This window comes from Neopsephotus bourkii, unplaced genomic scaffold, assembly GCF_033783945.1.
Source record: "Neopsephotus bourkii isolate Nb327-2 ecotype Australia unplaced genomic scaffold, CSIRO-AGI_Nbou_v1 NB_1090, whole genome shotgun sequence".
Lineage (NCBI taxonomy): Eukaryota > Metazoa > Chordata > Aves > Psittaciformes > Psittacidae > Neopsephotus > Neopsephotus bourkii.
In genome coordinates this window covers 111789-131412 of record NW_026901578.1, presented here as the reverse complement: position 1 = coordinate 131412, position 19624 = coordinate 111789, and the positions used below count along the sequence as shown (strand labels likewise).

Genomic DNA, 19624 nt, shown 5'->3' with positions numbered 1-19624 from the left:
CCCTCTGTGGGCCCCCCCGGTCGGGGGAGCTGCAAAATTAGGTCAAAGCATCCATTATTTAACACGAGCAAAGGGGCCGGGGCCAGGAGCTGCAGCTCAGGAGGAAAGGGGCTGGGGGAGGACAGGGCTGGGCCCCACAGCCATGGGGCAGGAGGGGAATGGGGGGTGCAGAGGCAGGAGCCAGCGCTGAACAGAACACGACTTTATTAACAGGAGATAGAGGGGACCCCGCTGTCATCCCCTATCTCCATCCCTGCACCCCTCTCTGCTCTGAAGGACCAATGTTCCCCTAGCCAGGAGCCCCATAAGGCTCTGAATGAGCCAGGAGCACGCATGGCCATAGCTCAAAGCAGGGAGCAGCATTGGGATCCCTCGTGCCCCACAAATAATGATAATAACATTAATTATATTAATAAAATCACCCCAGACCTTGGGCAGGGCTCAGCACACGAGGACTGAGGCCTCCAGGAGCCATTTCCCTGCTCCTGCCATGACCCAGCCAAACCCCACCGGCACCAGAATCCCACCCACGGCCATAGAGAGGCTACTGCAGGCCCTGGGCCAGGATGCTGCCCACCAGCACCGCGTCCTGCAGCGTGTGCTCCACTGCTGCTTGATCCAGCTTCAGGGAGACCTGGCAGAGAGATGAGAGGTGGTCAGTGCCCCAGTGCCCTGCTACTGGACCCCTGCCCCAGTGCCCTGCTACTGGTACCTTGGCCAGCCGAGCCTCTTTGGCCTTCTTCATCTCGAGGATGCCGCGGGACTCCAGGAGGGTGACAAGGGACAGGCACTCGGCCTGATCCACAGCGGGGAGCTGCTGCCGCCGGCACACCTGGCTGTAGGCGTCGTGGAGCTGGAGCAGACAGAGCAGGGGTCACCCGTGGGCTGTTGCATCCAATGGAGACCCCAGGGACACAAAGCTGCTCCCTGCATCCAGCCCATCACCACCATCACCACCATCACCACCACCACCATCACCACCATCACCACCACCACCATCACCACCATCACCACCATCACCATCACCACCATCACCACCATCACCACCATCACCATCACCACCATCACCACCATCACCACCATCACCATCACCATCACCACCACCACCATCACCACCACCACCATCACCACCATCACCATCACCACCACCACCATCACCACCATCACCATCACCACCATCACCACCATCACCACCACCACCATCACCACCATCACCATCACCACCATCACCACCATCACCACCATCACCATCACCACCATCACCATCACCACCATCACCATCACCATCACCATCACCATCACCATCATCACTCACCTTCCCCAGCGTCACCTCCTGCACACGCAGGTGCCGGGTGAGCAGCAGCAGGGAGCAGAGCAGCACCTTCTGCTGCAGAGGGAAGGAGTTGAGGGTGCCCTGGCCCCCCGGTGCCAGCCGGTCCCCAAACACCTCCGAGATCACACGGGAGACGTGCAGCAGCCCCACGCGCTTGGGGACGGGGGGTGCCGGGGAGTCTCCTGTGGGGCAGAGAAGGGACCTCAGGGGGAGGCGAGTGGCACCCCCAAAAGAAACCCCAGACCCCCATTGGGGTACCCCCCCCCCGCAGGGTTTTGGCCCCATCGCTGTGCCCAGCAGCAGCCACTCACCACCAGGCAGCGGCTTGAGCAGCGTCTGGCTCCGCACCTCCAGCTCCACCATCTCCACAGCGCGCCTGGGGGGAGACAGCCCTGAGCACCCAGCATCGCCCCCCCCACCCATTGCGGGGCTCACAGGGGCCACCCCAGCAGGGTTTTGGGTCCAGCACTGACCTGCAGACATCCAGAGCCTTGCGAGCATCACCGGAGACCGCAGAGACCTTCCGGGCGCAGAACTGGAGCGCGGCAGCATCCAGCACGGGGTCACCAGGCACCTATGAGAGCAGCCGGTACCATCAATGCTGCTGCCTGCATGGCTGAGAGCCCCCCCTATGTGTCCAGCCCCATGTCCCCACCTGCCCCAGCCGCTCCTGCAGGATGCTGGTGAGCTGCTCCCTGGTGTAGGGTGGGAAGTGCAGGAGCTGGGGGCTGCCGTGGGCACCCAGCCTGGCCAGGCTGCGATCCGTCAGGTCCAACGCATTGGCCATCCCTATGGGCACAGCGCAGGGAGGTGAGGAGGGAGCGGGTGGCAAAGGCAAACCCGCTTCAGCCACCCCAAAACAGGGCACCCCAAAACGGTGCTGTGCACTCACCAACAAGCACGAGCCTGGAGCTGGGCAGCCGGGGCCACTCGAAGAGGGTGTAGAGCACATCCTGCCCCTTGCTCTCCAGCTGGTCCAGCTCATCCAGCACCAGCAAACTGCGATGGAGGAACCCGGGTGAGCCCCAGCTCTGCCCCAGTCGCAGCTCCCTGAGCAGGGAAAGCTGCCCCTTGGGGTACCCCCATGCAGTGAACTCACACCATGGGCCCTGGGGCCGTCAGGCTCTTCTCCAGGCTCCGCAGGCCCTCCCGGCCGGTGGCCGCGGTCAGACCCAGGGGCTTGGCCAGGGAGGGGAAGACGCAGGAGGGGCTGCGCAGGGCCATGCAGTTGAGGACAATGGTTTTGCTCCCAGCGAGCTCGTCCTGCCGGGAATGGGAGCGTTAACACCAGCCACAACCTGATGCCCCCTTCCCCTCACCGTGCCAACCCGCTCCAGCATCACCCCTACGGGAGCTCATTGCACCCCACATCTGCTGCCGGGACCCCCCTCACCTTGCAGTCCAGCAGCACACGGCTCAGACAGGCCGTTTTCCCTGTGCCGGGGGCTCCGGAGATGTAGAGGCTGCCGGGCCGGCGCCCGCAGATGTGATCCCGCAGGAACCGCCGGATGACGCCCATCTCCTTCTCCCTGGCGTGCAGGCGGTCAGGCACAGCCGAATGCAGCACCCGCTTTGCCTGCTGGTAACCGGTGCCTGTGCCAGCAATAGGGATAACTCAGGGTGGGGGTAACATGGTGCTGCCAGGACCCTGACCCCATCCCGCTCCCTGATCCCGCTCACCTTCCTGCCGGAAGAGCCGGGTGCGAGCTGGCCCCGAGCTCCGGGGGGTCTCCTGCCCCCCGCGCCATGGGGACGGTCCTGGGGTGTTTGGCTTCTCAGGGGAGGCCGGGGGGTCCCCAAAGAGCAAGCGGCGGCCCTGGTTCTCCTTGCTGCGCTTGGCTGGGGAGCAGGGCAGGGCATGGGGCACGTTGCAGAGGTTGTCATCACCTGCGATGGGTCAATAGAGGGGGTGAGCACATGGGCCTGAGGGAGAGGCCGTTGCTGGCACGGGGCATCCTCCATGGGGGGAGCTGCGTGCTTCAGCCCTTCCCAGCCCCCCGGAAGCCGCTTTTCCTCCTGAAGCCAGTGGAGGCCACAACCGCGGCTGCACCGGGGCCAGGGCAGAGCCGAGCCCCCCCCGCCTGCCCCATGGCCCGGCCCGGCCCCACCGCAGCTCAGGAAGGGGCTGAGCCGCCCCCTCCGCAACCCTCACCCAGGCGCTTGCGGGGGCTCAGAGGCAGCGCTTCTGTCCGGGCCGAGCGCGTGTCCGGGCCGGGATCCGCGGCCACGGGGGAGAGCCTGAGGCCGGGGGAACCGGAGCCGCTCTTGGCCGGGGGGGTGGCGGCGCGGCGGGCGCTCCTCCTGCGGGGGAAGCCGATGGTGCCCTGGTGCTGCGCGCTGCGGGTGCTGGCCATGGCCGGGTCTGCGGGGGGAGCGGGGGTACCGGTCACACGGGGGGACAGCGGAGAGCGGGAGAAGGGTACCGGTGACGGGGGGAGCCCCGCAGCCCCCCCTGAGCCCCCCGCATCGCCCAGCCCAGCCCCACGACTCGAGCCCATGACGCTGTCCCGGTCCCGGTCCCTGTCCCGGTCCCTGTCCCTGTCCCAATCCCAATCCCAATCCCAGTCCCAGTCCCAGTCCCAGTCCCAAACCCGATCTCGATCCCGATCCCGATCCCGGTCCCGGTCCCGGTCCCGATCCCGATCCCGATCCCGATCCCGGTCCCCCCGTTACCGCTACCAACCTTCTGGCGCCAACTCAGCCTCAGCTCCACGCTTCCCGCCACCAGGCCGACCTGGGCCCGCCCCCTCCCTCTCCATTGGCTGCGGCGCCCGCCGCCGAGGCCAATCGCAAAGCTCAGCCTCCCCCGCGCCACGCCCGGAGCAGGGTGTGGCCGCCGCGCAGCCAATGGGAGGGGGAGCCCGAGGTCTGGCGGGCGGGGTAGAGCGCGGCGCGCGGAGCATGCTGGGAGGTGTAGTCGGCTCGGGCTGGGTCCTAATGCCCGCCGAACCGACCACCAGTGTCCCCAGTCCCGCTTCCCCATGATTCCAGTGTCCCCAGTCCTGCTTCCCGTGGGTTCCAGTGTCCCCCGTCCTACTTCCCAGTGGTTCCAGTGTCCCCAGTCCTGCTCCCCGTGGGTTCCAGTGTCGCCAGTCCCGCTTCCTGGTGGTTCCAGTATTCCCAGTCCTGCTTCCCAGTCGTTCCAGTGTCCCCAGTCCTGCTTCCCGGTGGCTCCAGTGTCCCCCGTCCCTCTTTCCACTTGTTCTAGTGTCCCCAGCCATGCTTCTCAGTGGTTCCAGTGTCCCCCATCCTACTTTCCAGTGGTTCCAGTGTCCCCCATTCTACTTTCCAGTGGTTCCAGTGTCCCCCGTCCTGCTTCCCTCTGCTCTCACTGACCCAGTCCTGCCTTCCCAATAGTCCCAGTGGTTCCACCATTCCCAGCCCCACATCCCTGCCCCCCAACCCCAAAGAGTGGAGGGGGCCTTGGGGACCCTCCCATTCCCCAACCCCCCCCTCCACCCAAACCAGTGCTCCCCAGCAGCCACATTCCTTTATTACTTTTATTTAAATGCCATTTCCAGCTCCTTGGGGTTATTTCTGTCCCCTCTTAACCCAGCCCCCTGCTGGGGGGGGGGCCGGTGGGGGGGGCTGAGAGCACTGGGGGAGAACCTTTGTATTGAACCCTTATTTACAGAGAGAGGGAGGGGGGGCTCACCCTCCAGCGCAGCCCCTCACCCCGCCTCGCTCCACCTCCATAGGAACCCCAAAGGAAGCGCAGGACAGTTAGAGGGGAGGGGTTAGTACACCCGCAACGCCCCCCCCCTGCTTCTGGTAGTACAAAAGAGATCAGTAACTACAGTTAATATTGGGGCCCCCCCCAGCACAGTGAGGAATGCCAGAGAAACCAGCAAGGTACCAACAGCAGGGACAGGGGTAAGGCAAAACATCAGCCGGAGCCCCCCCGGCATGGGTCCCCCCGCCACCTAAGAGGGCAAATACCCCCCCCCCCCGTAACAGCAGCCCCTGTTTGCTCCATGGATAATCAGTGTTTTCCCGTTAAAATGCTCCAGTTCGGGAATTCAGCGTTAAAAGCTCCTCATGAGACCCCAGTGCTGTGGGATGGGGTTCGGGGGGGGAGCAGGAAACGGGGTTCCCACTCACCCCCTGCTCCTCCACTGGCTCCTGTGCAAAACAGCAATCGGCTGTGCCGGGGTAAGGAAGCTCCATCCCAACATCCCGGCTGCCCTTCGCTCTGCCGGTGATGCCGCAGCACATCCAGCTCCTGCCCTATCCCAGCTCCTCTCCAAGCCCTTGCTCTGCCCCAGGGAATCGGGCACTGGGATACCCCTGGTCCCAACCGGCTCTGCCCCAAGTCCTCGTGTCCGGCTCCCAAGCTGCAGCGGGGTACCAGGAACCCGGGATCTGCGATGAGGGAGGAGGCAAGGTCCCGTTTGTCCCGGGGGCGATGCATAGATGAGGATGGAGGGAGCTGGGCTGGCGGAAGCTGCTCGTCCTGGGAGTTTCTCATGCAGGGAGGTGGGGAGGGTCCGGCCGAGGAAGGGGAAGGAGGTCTCCGTGTGTCTGCTCAGGATCAATCCGTGTGTGCAGCCCGCTTTCACCTGGGGATGGGGGGCAGAGGGGGGGCCCCACGTGTAGCTGCAGAACAAAAGCTCCATGAAACCATTTCCTGCACCGTGCCGTATCCCCGTGTGCCAGCATCTCCATCCCGGTGCTCCCACAGCAGCATCCAGGCCACCCCCATTCCCTCCTCCACATCCCCACAGCAGCTGCCTCCTCCTCCTCCCTTCCCTCCCCAATCCATGCGGAGATCCAGAGGCAGCACGCACACACACGGAGAGCTCCGGGCTCTTCGCATCCACATTAAACATTCATTGCTCTATAAATAGACGAGCATCCCCTTCTCCCCGGAGTCTCCTGCGGGATCCGCAGGGCTGACGTGCAGCAGAGGCGCACCAAGGGCACGCTGCGCCGTGCTGGCAGCGTTGGGCCCATCCTGGGGTGCAAAACTGGGGGTCCTTCACCCCCAAATCCCTGCCCAGCACCGGTTTGGCAGCAGGACCAGCTCCTTCTGGAACCACTCCAGCACCAAAGGTGCTCAGCATAGGCAGGATTGAGCCCTGCAGCATCCCTCTGTGCAGGCTGCCTTGGGGCTCAGGTCCTAGGGGACATGGATCAGGAGCTTGGGGCTCAGAAAGGCTCACACCAGCCCCTGCATGATCCACCCCGAGCAGGGACAAACAGGACAGCGTTGGCCATAGCTGCTCTGCTGTCACCTCCCACCACCGTGGAGAGTGCAGGAGGGGAGCCAGGGATGGTGGGACCCATCCTCCTCCTCCTCCTCCCTTACCTCTGTTCGTTTTGCTGGGGTAGATTCTCTGGAAGTATTTATATTCTTCTGGGGCTGGGAAGTCTTCAACGGGATGAAAGGAATATTTGGATTCAAAGTCATCTGCAGAGAATGGGGAACAAGGAGCAGGTCAGGCTCTGCATGGGTGCATGGGGACCAAAGGGTTCCCCCCACCCCAGCTCAGTCCCCCCCGCAGGGTCCCACTCACCCAGGAATGCTCTGACGGTGGCGATGGAGTCCCGGTGCCCGTTGCGCACCGGTGGCGGCGGCGGGGGGGGCCCGGCCGGTGTCCTCGTGGGGGGCGGCGGTGGCTTCCCCCGGCTGGGGGGCTCGGTGGAGCCGTGCAGTCTGTAGGGGGGCGGAGGGGGGGGGGCATCACGGCCCCCATTGCGCAGCAGTGGCGGAGGGGGCGGTGGAGCTGCAATGAGAGCTGGGTCAGCTGCCAAGGCTCGGCATCCCCAGGGCAAACCCTCCCCTCCGGCTGCAGGGCCAAGGACATCCTCCGAGGAAGCTTTCCAGGCCGGCTGCGGAGCCAGAGCGCACCAGCGGCCAGCAGGGATGCTCCCACTCGCTCCCGGAGGAGATTTCCTGCTTGCTCACATCTACATTGCTGCAGTCAGCCCCAGCGCAAGGGATGGGCCTGAGCCTGTGCCCCTCGGCTCAGCTGCTCCAGGAGAGGGGATCCGAGGAGCCCGCACACACAAGGCGTTGAGGGCAACTCCATGTGGAGGCAAGACGCTGCCTGCCAGGGCTGGGAAACCACATCCCCACTGCCACCGAGGTGGTGACAGCACCCGTAGCCCCCTCTGACCCACCTCTTGCTCCTGCCCTGCCTCCCAGGGATGCAGTGGCAGCTCATGCCCTTCATTAGGCTAATCACAGGCAGAGTGAGGGAGCGGATCCCCAGCTGCAGCTCAGAGGAGGGTTCTGGCAGGGCCGGAAGGACACAGCGGCTTTGGCAGGGGACCAGGCGGGAGCTGCGGTCTGGACACGGAGCCCAGGAGCTCATGGACGGGGGGGGGCACTGGGATGAAGCCATCGCTGCTCCCAGCACTGGAGAACCCAGGGCAGTTCCCAAGGGCCATGGGGCAGTGTCCAGCTGCACCAGTATGGGAAGGGCTTCTCCCTGCTCTGCCACAGCGTTCTGTCACCAAGCCAGTGACATTTAGGAAGCTCAGGGGAGCAGCCACAGTGTACACAGCTCCGGCTCCACCGTGTCCACACCTCCCACCCCAAGAGGAGGCACCAATCTCACAGGCAGGAGCTGCACAGCCACAACCCACCAGCAGTATCAGGCCTGAAAGGAGCCGGATAAACAGGACAGGACCAGGGGCATGGATTAAACCCGATAGTGAAGCTACTGCCCGTGGCTCAACCCATACACTGCACCCTGGAGCTTGCTCTTCCCCCAACATCTACCAGCCACCAAACACCCCATGGGCAGGACCCATGGAGCCTGGTCCAGCAGAGTAAATGGTTCTTACCTGCTCCCCGGCTGGGGGGGTCTCTGGCTGGAGGAGGGGGGCGACTGCTCTGGAGAGATGGGGAGGCTGCAGCAGGTGGCAGCGGTGCCAGACCCCGCAAAGGGCCCGGCGCCTTCCTGTGCAAGGAGTTGTGTCTCTGCGGCAGCTCCGGGGCGGATTCATTGACGGGGCTGGAAGGGCCATTGGGGACACTGGGGGGCTGTCGATAAGGGGGTGGCGGGGGGGCGAGGGACTGGCCCTGAGCCCCTGCCCCAGTCCGGATGCTGACTGGGGAGGGGGGCGGTTTGATGGGCGGTGGGGCCGGGGGCCCGTCCCTGCTGCCGGGCAGGCGCTGTCCCGGGGTGGGCGGCAGCGGCTTCTCCCGGTTGTAGGGTGAGACCTTGGTGCTGTGCGCTGGGGGGGGCGCCGGGGGGGCGGCAGCACGGCGGCCCGGTGGGGGGGGCGGGGGGGCGGATGAGCTGTGCTTCATGCCGGTGCTGCCGGCAGCGTTGGGCCGGGACAGGTCCGGCAGCGACGGCCTCTGCGTGCGCGGCAGCTCCGGCGGTGAGCCCCGGTTGTTGTCGGCATCGTCTTGAGGTCGGTTGTTGGTGGCTGGGACCGGGGGCCTGGGGGCGGCTGCTCTGGAGCCAGGGACTTGCAGGGTTTGCTTCCCCGAGCTGTCTGTGGGGAGGAGAGCAGAGGGAGTGAGAGGCGATGCTGCGGCGCCGCGGGGCAGAGTGCCCGTGCCGAACGCCGTCTGGCACAGGCAGGGAGCTGGCACCACGCTCAGCCACACACGGCTCCCCTCTCACCACTGCTATGCGCTCGCTGCCCTGCTGGGAGGCAGGATGCCATGGAAAACAGCAGAGAGAAAGCGCTGTGCAGCACACACAACACCAGGGCCCTCCTCCTCCAAGGAGGGTTGTGCCGTGGGGCGCCGTGGCCATTTGTGGGGTGTTGAATCGCTGCTAAACAGCTGAAATCCCCAGGGAAGCAGAGCCAAATCCTCAACCCCCTCCTGCTCCGGGACCTCCCCAGGGAACCACACACAAACCACAAGCAGGAGGCCATTACCTGAGCTGTCCTTCGCTCCCACGGGTCTCAGCTTGGGAACGCCGCCTTGGAAGAGGCCGCCCTTTGGCTGGATGGCAGAGCTCGAGCTGTAGCTGCAGCCACCACCAGCACTGCCCTTAGGCTCTGAAAGGAGAGAGGCAGAGAGCTTAAGCCTGGTATTAGCTCCTCCAGCAACATGAAGGCACTGGAAAGCAGATGGGTGAGAGCTCAGAAGCTGTCCTGAAGGACACAGCAGCACCCAGCACAGGGCTGAGAGCCCCCCCGGGGCCAGGACTCACTCTCTAGGATGGGTGCGCTCCGGTCATTGATCTGTGTCACCTTCTTTAGCTTGGTCCCTTTGCAGATGTCCTGCAGGAGGGCCCCGCGGCCCCGCTGCTCCTCTCGGCTCAGTTTCGGTGGCTCTGTGTTCGCCTGTGGACAAGCAGCAGCTCACCTGTGTGCATGGACACCCCGACCCACAGAGCAGGCACAGCCCCACTCCACCTCCCCAGCCCCTGCCAGCAAGCATCCTTCTCCACACGGAGCAATGGGGCTGCCCTAGGTGATGCTGCTCTTCTATGGGGCAAGGTTGAGACCCCATCCTACCTAGACCCAAAGCACAGCCACCTGGAAGACCCCAGTGCTCCCCATAGAGGCACCAAGGAGGAGAAGACACTAATGCAAAGAACAGCCACACAGAGACCCTCTGCAAGGGAAACTGAGGCACAGCCCAGGGACCACCAAGCTCTCACAGGAGGCCCAGAGACAGCACAAAGCAGCGTGTGGAGATGAGGGCTCAGCTCTTACCTGGCTGAAGGTGGGAGGCGGCGGGGGCCCGGGCGGCGGCGGCGGCGGGATCGGCATCGTGGCCCCGCTCCGGTGGCTCAGAGGTGGGGACAAGCCCGGTCACTCATGCCTGTGGGAATGGAGGATGCGGTCAGGGAGTGGAAGGGAAAGCCAGAGAGCAGAGAACACAGCCCCAGGCCAGTGTGCTCCTGCCCTGTGCTGCGGGGCAGAGCCGGGGCTGCTCGCTCCCAAGAGCCTGGAGCAGCAGAGGTGGGAGCCAGCACCATGCCCTGCCCCAAAGCCTGAGTTAAAACCCAGCCCATTGCCCACACAACCTCACTCAGTGGAGTGAACCCAGCCGAGCCCATCCTGCACCATGAATCCAGCTCCTGTATCTGCAGGTTGCTCATGTGGAAGTGTGAAAGGAGCCCAAAGCCTCTGCTGTCAGCAGGCACCAAAGCCACTAAACCTGCCCCCGCATCACCCAACACCCCATTTACACAGCTCTGAAGCACCCCTGGAAGCTGCCCGAGCAGGCAATGAAACCACCTTTCCCCCCATCAACCTGATTATGTTTCAATCTATGGCATCACAAGGCCAAAACCACCCTGTCCCCCCCTATGCTCACCCAGGATGGATCCCAGTCCGCACAGTGCTTCACCAGTGGGGCTCCACGGAGCCCAGCAACGGAGACTGAGCACGGAGGAAGCAGGGACAGGAAGAGCCTGAATCACCCGGAGATCACAGGATGGGCTCCTGCCTCTGACAGCAGCGCACAGGTAGGGCTGTCCCAGCAGCACCGGCTCAGGGAATAGGAATGTGGTGACTGGAGGCATCACTGGGCAGACTGAGGCAGGGGATAAATGCCCCTTTCTGCACCAACCATCTCCTTCCCATAGGAAAACCTGCTCCCTAACCACCACAGCACCAGCACAAGGTGAGAACAGGGAAGTTTCACACCTGAGGCTTCCGACTTCCAATCCATGACCTCCAGGGCATGCAACAGACACATCCACCGTGACAGTGAAAGCTTCTTCAGGAGCCAGGCACCAAAACCAACCTCTACAATGGTTTCTATATCAGGTATTAAAAACCCTTCTGACACTCACCTTCTACCAGAGAAACTACAGTGTAGTGAAGGCACAGCACACGGAGCCAGAGGAAGAGCAGGTCCATCCGCACGTGTCACACATTCCCACTCCCTGGCACGGCAGAGGTGTGAGGACAGGAGAAGGGGAGCAGCAGCATCACCGCGGTGCCAGTGCCTGCCTGGGGTGAACCAGCAGCTCTCTGTGGTTCAGGAGGATACAGAACTCAACTGCCTTCTAATTAAAAGCAGCAAAAGGCTCCCCAAGTGCAGACACCCTCATTGGGAAGATGTTCCTCCCTCTATCTCCCAGCCTTTCCCAAGTCACCTGGATCTCGTGTTCTCCCATGGCACCAGCCACACCTCTGCAGAGCTGGGGATGGACCTGCCGTGACTCACTCACTCCTCATCCACCTCACCAGGGAAGCCAGCTCATTCCTGCCTCTTGGAAAACACACCTGGGGTGCTGCTCTGCTCCACACCGAGCCTGAAGCCTTGCATACGTCCATCAACTCCTTCAGCCCCACCAAGCTGGGATGCTCGCACACTGGAATGAACCCATTCATCCTGCACCTTTCCCACCAAAGCAGGATCAGAACCAGCTCACAACGCGCTCGTCTGGCACTGCTGGGATGTGTTGTAACAGGAATGCTTTACCCCCGTGCTGCTTCCCACCCCGCAGCAGCATGGAAGGGCCGGGACGGCGCGGGCACAGGATGGGCAGGGGAGCCCTGGCCTCTTTGGAACCTCAACAGCAGGAGGTGATCATCAGGGATAGAGCTGAGAACCGTGCCAGGTAATGGGACTCCTGCCTGGGTTTCATGTCCCAGGCCTGAGCCAGCACAGGATTGGTGCCAGCCCTGCTCCTGACCCATGGGAACACAAACACCAACCCGTTACGCTCCCAGTGCTTACTCACAGGGTGATGCTTCCCACCCAGCTCCACACCTCCATGGCACTGGGGGTCACTGGTGCTCCTTGAACACTCCCGTGCCAGGGATACAGGCAGATGGAGAGCGGGATGTGAGCTGCCACAACACAGGTCATGGCTGCAAGGGTCCCCCCACGTCAGCCCTGCGTCAGGGGACAATCCCAATGTGACATCAGTCCTGTGAGCAGAGCCGGGGAGGAGAGGGTTATTTCTACAAAGGAACCATGAGTCACGACCTCCCTGTATCTCCCATGCCCTTCAAACCAGCGCTGCACCGAAACCCACATTCACATAAAGGCTCTGACCTAGAAGAGCAAGAGGAGGGGAAAGGAGAATCGAAGCTCAAGCAGCTGGAGGAGACACTGAGAAAGGGGTCATTTCGCTTCAGCACACGGCCCCGTTCAGGTTGTGGATTAACAGCAGAGGTCACATTGAGAAACCCAGCTCAAGAGGCACTGGTCCAGCACACACTGCTGGTTATTCCATCCCATGAGAAACACCGAGCCCTCCGGGTGGGGAGCCTGCAGGATAAAGCCTAAACCCTCAGTGGCCATGAGGACAGACACAGCTGATAAAGATTAGGGAGCCACAGCTAAACCCTGCAGGAACAGAACACCACGGGGAGCTCCCCCAGCACTGCGTATGCCTGACGGAAACCATGCCCTTTGAAACAATGCTGCTCCTCTCCGCCTGCCTTCTCCTTTGTTCTGCGTTACCAGGGATCCTCTCACCCAGGCGGAGCTGAGCCGGTGCTCGCAGGGAAAGTGCTTTGAAAGACCCCAATGAGGGCAGGGGAGACCCCCTGAGATCGGAGCCTGGGGTAAGGCAAGAGGGGCTGGTTTGCACCTCGGCTTCCCCTGGGCAATGAAAGCACAAAGGCAAGGGAGCTGTGAGGGAAGGGAACGTGTGAACAGCTCTTTGGAGGGCAGGGGAGTCACCGAAAGGAGGTGACTCTGCAGGGAGCTGATGCTCAGCAGCCACACTGAACCCTCACCACCACCATGAGGGTCTCCTGACAACCACTGTTAACCCCAGCAGCATGCCATTCAGCAGCCCCCCTCTCCCAAAACCCAGCTGCATTAGCCAGGACAAGACTTCAGGCCACGTTTTTCAAGTCCTCAATTGCTGAAGGGAGATGCAATGTCTCCTCCAGCACAGCAAGCAAAGCACCCCCTGCTCCTGCTCACCCCTCGGGGGGGCTCTGCCGTTGTAGCAAGCCAGGCAGCAGCGACCTTCAGCCTTTCAGAGGGATTTGGGTGCTGGGGCAGATCTGTATTCCCCAGCTACGCCGCAGCGAGCCTGCGTTTGCAAAGGCGAGATGGAGCTGAAGCTTCGTCCTCAGGGAGGCAGCGGCTTTGAACTGCAGATCAAGAGGAATTTCCAGCCCTCTGATGTCGGCTGCAGAATGCAGCTGCACCGGTTTGGGGATGACTTCCAAGGCTGGACCTCTGAAACAGGCTCCCTCCCTCCCGCCTCGCAGGGCGCCTTCATCTTCCACCTCTTCCCATCCCAAGCCTCAGTTACCCCGAGCGCTGCCCTTCCCAATTCAGAGCCTGTCCTCCACAGGCTGACATTGCTGCCTGCTCCCGAGGAGCACTGAGGATGCCACATAAATAATTCATCCTGAACGACAGCAGAGCAGGATTTGAGGTCATCCAGGCTTTTAAAATCATAGCAGCGTGTGCTGAGAGCGCGAGCTGCCATCCCCATTTGAGTGCCTCAAAGAGCTGGTGCATCTCTGCGTGCAGACACGCAGACACCCGGCACCCCGCGGGACTCGGGCGGTCGCTCTCCATTATTCACAACCCACGGGCACTGACAATGTGTTTTGAACAAACCCCCCTCAACACAACGGTGATGGATGCCCCCCGGGCTCGATTCCACAGCCACGGGACCCTGGAGTTGGGCTGGCCTTTAGCAGCTTTCCACCCAGCTTGGTTTGCTTGGGAGAGGAAACCTTTAATGAGGAGCAAGGAACTGCAGCTTAGCATCAGGCTACAGGAAAAGCCCATCCCAGGAGAGCCCAGAGATTTCCCTGCCTCTCCCCATCCCCTGTGCCAGGCGAGGAGGGAAAGGAAACTGGGGAGGGAGAGGGTGGCACCCGAAGGGAGCGGGCAGGAACCAGTGCTCTCCGACGGACACCTCCAATTGTTCCAGTGGGAGGAAGCGGTGGGAGATGCGAGGACTTCCCGACGGCTGCACCGTGACCCACGGCTGGGATTAACGTGCTGCAGGGCCCACGCCTCGCAGAGAACAATGCCCTGCCTGGAAAGCAGCTCCTCAGCCTGGTGCCCATAGTGGAGAGCTCAGATTCAAATGACTTCTTATCAAGTGCCAGCAAGAGCCCCTGACCTGTTCCAGCATCCTCCATGCATTCAGAAGGAATGGAGATAGATGGAGCCAACGGAGATGGGAGCAACTTGAGGAACAACGAAAACATTGGTGGCAAATGGCATCCTGGGGTGCATTAGAAAGGGGGTGGGTAGTAGGTGAAGAGAGGTTCTCCTCCCCCTCTATTCTGCCTTGGTTAGGCCCCATCTGGAATATTGCATCCAGTTCTGGGCCCCTCAGTTCAAGAAGGACAGGGAACTGCTTGAAAGAGTCCAGCGCAGAGCCACAAAGATGATGAAGGGAGTGGAGCATCTCCCTTATGAGGAGAGGCTGAAGGAGCTGGGTCCCTTCAGCTTGGAGAAGAGGAGACTGAGTTCACAAATATGTAAGGGGTGGGTGTCAGGATGATGGAGCTAGGCTTTTTTCAGTGATATCCAGTGCTAGGACAAGGGGCAATGGGTGTAAACTGGAGCATAGAAGGTTCCACGTGAACATCAGGAAGAACTTCTTTACTGTGAGAGTGCCAGAGCACTGGAACAGGTTGCCCAGGGGGGTTGTGGAGTCTCCCACATTGGAGATATTCAAGGCTCGCCTGGACAAGTTCCTGTGTGATGTACTCTGGGTTACCCTGCTCTTGCAGGGGGGTTGGACCAGATGAAGTCCCTTCCAACCCTTGGGATTCTGTGATGGCTTCAGGCTGCTCCAAGCAGGGTGGGAAGCAAAGCAAAGCAAAGCTCCATCCACCTCCAAGAGCCTTTGGAAGTGGCTGACACGACACCAGCAAAGAGCAAGGGAACCGAGCAGACCCACAGCTCTGGAACCTGACAGTGCACGGAGTTATCTGGGAAGCAGCAGCAGATGCTCCATGGCAGCAGCAGCCTCACAGGGGAGCAGCAGGCAGGCTCCAGCTCCAGCTCCAGCTCCAGCCTGCCACCCCGGGTTGATGCTGTCACTACTGCAGCAGGTCTGAGGCAGGGACAGCACGAAGCCAAATGAAGTGGATGGCACGGTGCTGAAGGCTGCGCTACCAAACCAACCCCCATGCTCTGCCCCGGTACAGGGAGCTTGGGTAAAACCATGAACAAACCTCCTGCAAAGCCACTACCACACGCTGGAGGTTGCTGTCCCCAGTAGAAAAGCTGTGCCTTTAAAGTACCACAGGCCTGGCTCCAGTTTAAACCCCTGGACCAGCCTCTGCAGGCCAGTGACCAGGGCTGGGTTAGGCATGAGCCTGCAGGATCCCCCTACAAGGCATCTGTGATGCTCCCTCCCTGTTCCTCTGCTTGAGGGGTCCCTGGGGGAGGCTGAGGATGGAGACCTCCTGCTCTGGTCCCCCCCTTTGCCAGGCTCTGCCTCCTCACCGTCCCCCTGTGCTGCTGCCTCTTTTGCAAGAGCTGCTCCATGAAGGAGATGAGCAGAGCCAGGGGTGAGGTCTCTGCTGTTCCATAGCCCCCGGCCAAGTGTTCCCAGGGTTTTCCTAGGCAAAGGCCAAGCAGGGATGCACCAATTCCTCATCCAGAACACACAGGGCAAGGAACCGAGGCAGAGGGCAAGTCACTGGGAGGTGCCTGCTGGGAGGGCGCAGGCCCCACCGCAGGATAAAGTCACCCCAAAGCCACAAAGGCCTCGCAGAAAGGAAGCAGCCACTCCGAAACCCATCACTGACTGCTCCTAAACCACTTAGCTGGCTGAAGAAACACCTTTCCTCTAAGCAGGGCTGTACCTGGAGGCATAAAGAGAACATTCACAAGCTGCCACCGAATCCCCAGCACTCCGGTGTTATTTTGGGGCGGATGGGTATGTTTGGTGTTTGTGCAAGGCCCTAAAGCTGCAGGAGCCTCACAAATGGGGCTCAGAGCAAGCAGAGCCTGGCCCCACCGCCCCTCACTGCGGCAGTGGGAGAGTGCAAAGGACGCACCGGTGTCTGTACCAAGGGGATGCAGAGCTCTGGGAGCCTCTCGGGTGCTCTTCAGGGCAGGGGTGCTAAGAACAAGCTGTGGATTCAGAGGGAGAGCAGGGATTGCCCCGAGCTGTGCCCCAGAACGGGGTGTGACAGACATGGACACAGGGACAGGGTCCTTGTGGATGCAGCCACGTCCCTCCCAGCTGCAGGCACAGTCACCAGCATCCCCAGGCCCCCGAACCAGGCTCCAGCACTGATCCCTATGGTCATGGTGCTGCATGCAAGAGACACCAAAGGAAGGGAGCAGGGATGAACCAAAGGAAGCAGCGAAGCACCTGAGCCCCAGCACCACGGCCTCCGTGCTGCAGCAGACCCCACAGCAGGTTTGGTCTCCCAGGGCTGGTGATGAAGGAGCCGGTTCAGCTCTGCAGACACCTCAATTCCTCACTCAAGCTCCTAACATCAGAGCAAGGAGCAGCCCCGGAGCTGTGCTCGTGCCAGGGCTGCCCTGGCAAAGGCAGCAGGAGAAACCCAACACGCTCAGCCCCTTGCTATGAGGGCAATTCCCCCCCCCAACCCGGCTCCCTCCTCCCACCTTTGCTTCCCAACACAAAGCTACTTCTTTGGCAGAGCAAATCTGCCTCCCTTCCAAGCAGCCAGATGTAAGTAGGTCAGACAAGGACCTCGACAGCAGCACTTTAAAGGGAAGCAATGCGGGAAGCGAGCCCTGACCTGGAACGTGCCCCCATCACCTCGGTGTTGGGGCAGAGGGGGAGCTGGCAATGCCTCACCTCACTCAGCAAGAGCAGAGGATGCCAGAGCAGCAGCGTGGCACCGTGCACAGGGGTTAGCACCTTGCAGCCATGGTGCAGGGCTGCTTTCAGTGGCAGAAGCTCTCTCAAACAGACCCAATCCCCTGGTAAAGGTGGCACCGGTCCCCTCTGTCCTGGCACTCCCCAGGCTCCGGATGGCACTGGCTGCTGTTTGGTAGAGGCAGGATGAAGCCAAAGCCCTCCCTCACCCCTCACGGCACAAAGAGGGGTCTGTGCTCCCGGCTCCAGAGCAGCCATGGGAACACAGGCTCTGCCTCTGCATTCCAGCAGCAAAGGGTGGCTGTAAGATGGAGCACTGGGAGCACTGGGATGGCTCCAGGGGGGCTCAGCGGTGCTGAACCCCTCAGGGCCAGGATGCACTCAATGCACTGAGGCAGGCAGGAGCGAAGGAAGCCAGGCTGGGAGAGGCAGCGCTGCCCCACAGAGCACGGCTGGATTCACACTCACGGGCACTCAAACCCGGCTCAGCTCCCCTCTGGCAGCCGCTGCACAGCAGGGACGGGGCCAGACCGGAGCAACCCGGCCGGATGCTGCCCGCGGCCAAGTCTGCCAAAGGTAAAGCGAGGCCGATGTGGGATGGCGGCAGCGCTCCAAGGCTCGGCGCAGCACACGCAGGCTGCGGTCCATGCAATGACTTCCATGCAAAACCTCTGCCTCCACCTGGCCTGAGGACGCTGCTGCACCGGCTCCTCGCTGCCTTCCCAGCCATCGCTTTCCGCCTGCGTGGTGGGGATGGGATAACCCGGAGCAGGGCAGTGATGAGGCCTCCAGGGCTGCACATCCATCAGATGAGGGTCAGGAGGGAGCCGGCATCTCCTCCCTCCGCATCCCACTCCCAAATGCAAAGAGGTCAGAGGGGGGACCAAGCAAGGGGGTAGATGGAGCAGAGCCATGGTTAAGAGCCATAGGGATTCGAGGTTAACCCCCCAAAAATCAGTCTCTGAGCAGTGCTTGTTAAAGAAGTGGGTTGAAAGTGCCCCAAACCAACCATGGTCTCCCCCGGGTCTGGGCTCGCTGTGATGGGGCAAACCCCAAAACCAGCATCACCCCAAAAGGAGGGACCACTTATCCAGGCACATGGATACAACCCCTCTGCTGGGCTCACCCCTGTGCAGCACATATCCCCCACAGCCTGAACCCATCCACACCCCAACCGAGTGCATCGAGGCCCGCAGGGAACCCCACAAACAGGGAGCTGGGATGGGCAGGAGCCAGCTCTGCAACCGCACTCAGGGCTGAACGGCATCAATTCTGCGGAGTGTTCGCAGGAGCAAAGGGGGCGAGCCACAGCCACACATCCCAACGGAGGCCCGGCCAACAACCAGCTCCTCGGTCCCTTCGCTCACAACCAGCGCTCTGGAGGGCTCCGAAGCGAACCCGCAGCACGAACGCGGGCCCGAGGGCCGTGGCTCTGCGCCCGGCCCGGCCCGGCTGCAGCGCTGGTTCCGCGGGTGGGGAGGGCCGGGAGGTCGCGGCCGTGTTTACCCGCAGCAGCGCCCTGCGCTGGGGCAGCCGCTGCCCGCCCAGGCGGGGCTCCACGCTCGGCTCTGCTCAGAACGAGAGCAGGGATCGGACCGCGGACCCCGGTGCTGGGTCCCTGACCCCGGGGGGCCCCGCGTCCCCCCAGGCCCAACCGGACACCCGGGAGGAGCGCACAGCCGGAGCCCTCCTGGGGCTCCGGGGGGGGACCGGGAGCAACGGAACCGGGGAGACGGGGGACCCCCTCAGAGTCCCCCCCGCCGCCATCACCGCTCCAGCGCAGCCGCTCCCACCGGTGGGACCCACCTCCCCGCGTCCCGGTGCGATCGTGTCTGCGGGCCCGGCCCCTCGCCCCCGCACCCCCCTCACGTTCACCCCCGAGGCCCCGCAGGCCGCGACCCCCTCCCCGCTCTCACCGGCCGCCCGCGGCCTCCTCCCGCCGCACCCGGAAACGCGGCCCCGCGGCGCCGTCCGGCCTCCAGCCGCCGACAGACAAAATGGCGGCCCCCGCCGCTCCTGCGCCGCCCGGGCCGGATGTGGGCGGGGATCAGTGGGGCGGCAGGGCCGCGCCGCCATGATGGGGAGGTCAACGGCCATGGCGGGGAGGGCGCTAAGCGTGGCTGCCATGTTGGGAAGGTCAACGATGCGGCGGGAGGGCGTGGGGCCTCGGGGAGCGGAGGGATTGCGGCGGCACCGGGAGGGCTCCGGGACGGCTCCGGGACGAGCCGCCGCAGACCGGAGCCGCAGCGGTAAAGCGGGGTTACCGCAGCCAGCTCCTTCTTCCCGCCATATTGAGACGGCCGCATGAGCCCGCTGTGGCGGCCATCTTGAGAAGGTCTTCCCCGCCTCGCCGCCATCTTGAGAAGGTCAAACCCGCCCCGGCCGGTCCCGGGACCCTCAAAGCCGGCATGACGTCACCGGGCTGAGCTATGACGTCACTCCCCAGCCATGACATCATCAGACAGGGGCCGGGACAGCCGTTTATTGGGGCTCTGAACCCCCCCCCATTGTTGGGGTTTTTTGTGGGGTTTTGGGGTGTGTTTTTTTTTCCTTTTTTCCTCCTTTTTCTTAAAAAATAAATGTACAATTCCCGACAGCGGCTCCGTACAAAATATAC

General features: G+C 62.6%; 2 protein-coding genes across 2 annotated transcripts; both read right to left on the bottom strand.

Annotated features, from left to right (window-relative positions):
• Window positions 1-390: 390 nt before the first annotated feature.
• On the bottom strand, window positions 391-3688 carry CDC6 (cell division cycle 6). Its single transcript, XM_061362218.1, has 11 exons — window positions 3486-3688; window positions 3014-3220; window positions 2727-2926; window positions 2433-2596; window positions 2226-2332; window positions 1989-2122; window positions 1807-1907; window positions 1645-1709; window positions 1316-1515; window positions 713-853; window positions 391-634 (listed from the first exon to the last, which is right to left on the bottom strand). The coding sequence occupies exons 1-11, from the start codon at window positions 3685-3687 to the stop codon at window positions 545-547; spliced, it is 1611 nt and encodes a 536-aa protein (XP_061218202.1). The 5' UTR covers window position 3688; the 3' UTR covers window positions 391-544.
• Window positions 3689-5425: 1737 nt separating this feature from the next.
• Window positions 5426-19035, bottom strand: WIPF2 (WAS/WASL interacting protein family member 2). The gene is made up of 8 exons (XM_061362219.1): window positions 18924-19035; window positions 9965-10073; window positions 9457-9589; window positions 9179-9301; window positions 8126-8785; window positions 6850-7059; window positions 6642-6743; window positions 5426-5929 (listed from the first exon to the last, which is right to left on the bottom strand). Exons 2-8 carry the CDS (start codon window positions 10019-10021, stop codon window positions 5889-5891), a joined length of 1326 nt encoding a protein of 441 aa, XP_061218203.1. The 5' UTR covers window positions 10022-10073; window positions 18924-19035; the 3' UTR covers window positions 5426-5888.
• Window positions 19036-19624: the final 589 nt, after the last annotated feature.